General features: G+C 43.3%; 1 protein-coding gene across 13 annotated transcripts in view; it reads left to right on the forward strand.

The window, feature by feature from the left end:
• dab1a (DAB adaptor protein 1a) overlaps positions 1–5,000 on the forward strand; it is a 161,341-nt gene that overhangs the window by 129,615 nt on the left and 26,726 nt on the right. For 6 of the 13 annotated variants that reach the window (XM_060066872.1, XM_060066873.1, XM_060066871.1 and 3 more), the window contains 3 exons: positions 2,325–2,444; positions 4,489–4,527; positions 4,854–4,916. In XM_060066872.1, the coding sequence (XP_059922855.1) occupies positions 2,325–2,444; positions 4,489–4,527; positions 4,854–4,916 (222 nt within the window). The remainder of the gene's footprint in view (positions 1–2,324; positions 2,445–4,488; positions 4,528–4,853; positions 4,917–5,000) is intronic. The other 7 variants (XM_060066875.1, XM_060066881.1, XM_060066877.1 and 4 more) reach the window with 2 other exon arrangements.

Here is a 5,000-nt window from a genome sequence, read left to right on the forward strand (position 1 = left end):
GGCGTAGTCGTGGTGGGAGGGGTTGCAGTTCGGTGGTCTGAGGATCTCGTCACTGCTTTTTGCAGATGATGTGGTCCTCATTGGATCATCGGCCTGTGACCTTCAGCACTCACTGGATCGGCTGGCGGCCGAGTGTGAATCGGCTGGGATGAGGATCAGCACCGCTAAATCTGAGGCCATGACTCTTAGCAGGAAACCGGTGGATTGCTTACTCCGGGTAGGAAATGAGTCCTTAGCCCAAGTGAAGGAGTTCAAGTACCTCGGGGTCTTGTTCGCGAGTGAGGGTACTATGGAGCGTGAGATTGGCCGGAGAATCGGAGCAGCGGGGGCGGTATTGCGTTCGCTTTACCGCACCGTTGTAACGAAAAGAGAGCTGAGCCGCAAGGCAAAGCTCTCGATCTACCGGTCGATCTTCGTTCCTATCCTCACCTATGGTCATGAGGGCTGGGTGATGACCGAAAGGACGAGATCGCGGGTACAAGCGGCCGAGATGAGTTTTCTCAGAAGGGTGGCTGGCGTCTCCCTTAGGGATAGGGTGAGAAGCTCAGCCATCCGTGAGGAACTCGGATTAGAGCCGCTGCTCCTTTACTTAGAAAGGAGTCAGCTGAGGTGGTTCGGGCATCTGGTAAGGATGCCCACTGGGCGCCTTCCTTGGGAGGTGTTTCAGGCACTTCCAGTGGGGAGGAGACCTCGGGGAAGACCCAGGACTAGGTGGAGAGATTATATCTCAACACTGGCCTGGGAACGCCTCGGGATCCCCCCGTCAGAGCTGGTCAATGTGGCCCGGGAAAGGGAAGTCTGGGGCCCCCTGCTTGAGCTGCTCCCCCCGCGACCCGACCCCGGATAAGCGGTCGAAAATGAGATGAGATGAGACTATTCACTAGGATGATGATGAGAGTGCATGATCCCACACCCTATTTATTCGTCATGGAGATGTTACGCTGAAAGGGAAACGGCTAATGAATAATATTTGGCTGTGAATATTATTATTCTTAATACACAAAGAGGATCTAAAGGTAGACCGGGAACAAAGATGACTAGAATATGCGTTCTTTCTTCAAACTCTGGGAAATCGACAGTCATCATGATGACGATGAGTGTGATGATAGAGGGGGGGGGGGGGGGGGGGCGTCTGTTGTTTCCCAGGTGTCTTGATGTAGTGAGTGCTCACGCAGGAGTTTCAGGGTGATTCAACAGCAAAACAGCGTGAGTGTGCTGCGGCAAAGCTGTCCCCCTGTCTGCGGTGAACTTCAGCTGCACCCACAGCGCTCCTAGTCAATAATGTATTATTGACTTGTTGTCCCTGCTAGACTTCTGTCCTGTCACTGTTCTCCTGTCCTGCCACAGTTGCCCAAACAAGGGGAGCATTTGTTGGGGGAGTCCCCATGGGGATGGTTATGCGAGATTGGACGGTACGCTTGTCCAGGCAGCGTGTCTGACTGACAGACGACATGGCTTACAACAGAATGGTGGAGCTGAAAGAGAAAGCGTTGGCTCTTGTGGTTATGTGTGTGTGTGTGTGTGTGTGTGTGTGTGTGTGTGTGTGTGTGTGTGTGTGTGTGTGTGTGTGTGTGTGTGTGTGTGTGTGTGTGTGTGTGTGTGACTTAGGAGCAGGCACTAGCTTTCTGTGTTTGTGTGTGCGGGGGGTGGGGGGGGGGGGGGGGGGGATTCCTGTGTGGGTTTTGGGAAAAATACAATACTCACTAGTTGCAAAAACGTCCTCAAATATGTCCAAGATGATTATTTTGCTTTGATTTCCCGCCCTTGATGGCTCATTTTTAAATGAAGTGAATTGTTGTATGTGCTAGTGTGCATGCGTGTGTGTCTTTGTGTGGCTTGCAAAGGCGCTGATCTCATTACAAATTAGCTTTACAAACATTGCATTTTTTCTCGAGGGGACATCAGTAATATCCCCAATGTATTTAAAATAATCTGCTATCATAAATAGTAGCTACAAATATTTATTAATCATCACTTTCACTTTTAGGCCATCCATAAACATATTTATCTATCTTACAGAGCCCTTATCCACAAATGCAGCATTGAGTTGTAACACACCAATCGTATATGCAACGGTTCCAGTTCCAGAACACTGAGCAGTAAACAAAGTGACATAAACAAAACTGTGTTTTGTGTTTATTGGTGAATCATTAAAAAAATGAGTCTGCTCTATTCAATATTTATTTTCAAATCCACCCATTTTGAAATGAATTATATTGAGGGTGGCAACTTCATGTTTTTCCGTATCAGGGATCTGCTTCATGTAGTCTAGATCTGTGTGGGGGATTATTAATGGCCAGGGTGTTTCTGTCTTGTGTGTCCAGGCAGAGCCAGTGATCCTGGATCTGCGGGACCTGTTCCAGCTCATCTACGAGATCAAACAGCGTGAGGAGTTGGAGAAGAAGGCTCAGAAAGACAAGCAGTGTGAACAAGCTGTCTATCAGGTACATACACACACACTCACATACACACACGTACGCACTCACGCGCACACACACACACGCATGCGCACACCACTATCACCACACAGATCTACAACAGTAACAAACACACACACACACACACACACACACACACACACACAAACACACAACACTATCACCATATATATCTACAACACCTGAAACATGATCTATCTATCAGGGACCCACCCTGATCTAGAGCACACACACACACACACACACACACACACACACACACACATGCTGGTACACCAAGTACATAAACTATTATATGAGGTACAAACCCCATTGATCAATTGCTAATATGAAACCATCATATTAGCTATTGATCATTTCATTTTTGAGAATAAGCAGGCATGAATCTGTTTAGCTTCTTTCAGGGTGATCCTCCTCTTTTATGGTTTGTATCTATATGACCACTGTGGTTGAGACGAGGAATATTTGAAACCATTTAAATGTAAAATACATTTTATACATATATATATATATATATATATATATATATATATATATATATTAGAGCTGTCAGTTAAACGCGTTATTAACGGCGTTAACGCAAACCAATTTTAACGGCGTTAAACAAATTATCGCGCGATTAACGCAATTATTTTATTTAAAAAAAAAAAAAAAAAAAAATTTTCTTTGGCTCAAAACAAAGAAGCAGTAGCCTGACTGCTCTGTTCAAATGAAATTTGTTCAAAGCAGTCGTTTAATTGCACTATAGGCTCTTTTTTTGTATTGTCCTGTTTTGATCAGTATATGCCAATGTTGTTATCAATAAAAAATCATTTGCACAAGGCAAGCCGATGCACTTCACCATGTTGATAAGAGAATTAAAATGAGAAGAATTATGGGACAAAGAAATCAAGGGATATTTAGCATAGAAAAATAATTTGCGATTAATCGTGAGTTAACTATGACATTAATACGATTAATCACGATTAAATATTTTAATCGCTTGACAGCTCTAATATATATATATATACGTATATATATATATTAGAGCTGTCAGTTAAACGCGTTATTAACGGCGTTAACGCAAACCAATTTTAACGGCGTCAAATTTGTTATCGCGCGATTAACGCAAATCTTTTATCAAAAAATATTAAAAAAAATAATAATTTTTTTCTTTGGCTCAAAACAAAGAAGCAGTAGCCTGACTGCTATGTTCAAATGACATTTGTTCAAAGCAGTCTAAACGACTGCTTAGATTTTAATTGCACTATAGGCTATTTTTTTGTATCTTCCTGTTTTGATCAGTATATGCCAATGTTGTTATCAATAAAAAATCATTTGCACAAGGCAAGCCGATGCACTTCACCATGTTGATAAGAGAATTAAAACGAGAAGAATTAATGGGACAAAGAAATCAAGGGATATCTAGCATAGAAAACGAATTTGCGATTAATCGCGATTAATGTGAGTTAACTATGACATTAATGCGATTAATCACGATTAAATATTTTAATCGCTTGACAGCTCTAATATATATATATATATATAGCCTTTATACTCTGTATTGGTAGTTTGGCATTGTATTTAAGTTGCACAGTAGACTCCTTGAAACAAACTAATTAAAGTGTAAATAAAGTCGATGCATATTGATGCAGCAGAGTCCTTGAGACCATCTGCCATGTCCAGGCGTCCTATCTCCTCACCGTCATCTTGCCTGCCTGTTATGTGGGCTTCCTCCTCCTCTCTGTCTGTGTCTTATGATTGCTGAACGCTCATCTGAATACAGAGGAGCTGTTAAGCCCTGCTGTTCTCTTCGCCTACTCTTTCTCCTTCACTGGCTTAACTCCCCGCCTCCTCGGCTTCTCCTCTTGTCTCCCCTCTCCTCCTTCTCACTGCCTTGGATCCCTCTGCCTCACTCTCTTTCGATTTATCTTTTTTCCTTCTCCCTACCTCTCTCTCTTTCTTTCCCTCTCTTTTCCTCTCTTTCTCTATCTTGCTCTCTCTCTCTCTGTCTTTCTGTCTCTCTCTCTGTCTCTGTCTCTCTCTCTTTCCTGCTGCCGCCCGGCTGCAGACAATTCTGGAGGAAGACCTTGAGGACCCTGTGTACCAGGTAACTTCCTGACCAATCACAACGCTGCTTTTAACCACTATGTCCTCCCGTGTTTTTCTGTGCACGTCTGCCTGTGTGTCTGCGTGATCCCGTGTGGTTCCCTGTTGCCGTAGGAGGGTTTCTTTTGTATTTTTGTATTTTTATTCAGTTGCTCCTTGTTGTATGTATGGGTGCTTTTTAATTACAATCCAATTCGTTTTTTTCTCTATTGACACCTAATCATTTCTGCAATTTATTACCAAAGTTTGTCTCAAATTCCTTATCTTCAGATTTATTTTCCTGTTTCTTCTCTTCCTCTGCTCCTCCTTCTGCTGCTGACGTTGTAGTACATTGTGTTTGAGGCGGGACATGAACCCATCCGTGACCAATCAGAGGAAAGCATTTATCAGGTACCCACAAGCTGCTCTGCTATGCTTGTGTCTGATTCGTGGAAAAGTGCGTAAGTTAATGAGATAAATTAAATAGATTGGAGG

This window comes from Gadus macrocephalus, chromosome 12, assembly GCF_031168955.1.
Source record: "Gadus macrocephalus chromosome 12, ASM3116895v1".
Lineage (NCBI taxonomy): Eukaryota > Metazoa > Chordata > Actinopteri > Gadiformes > Gadidae > Gadus > Gadus macrocephalus.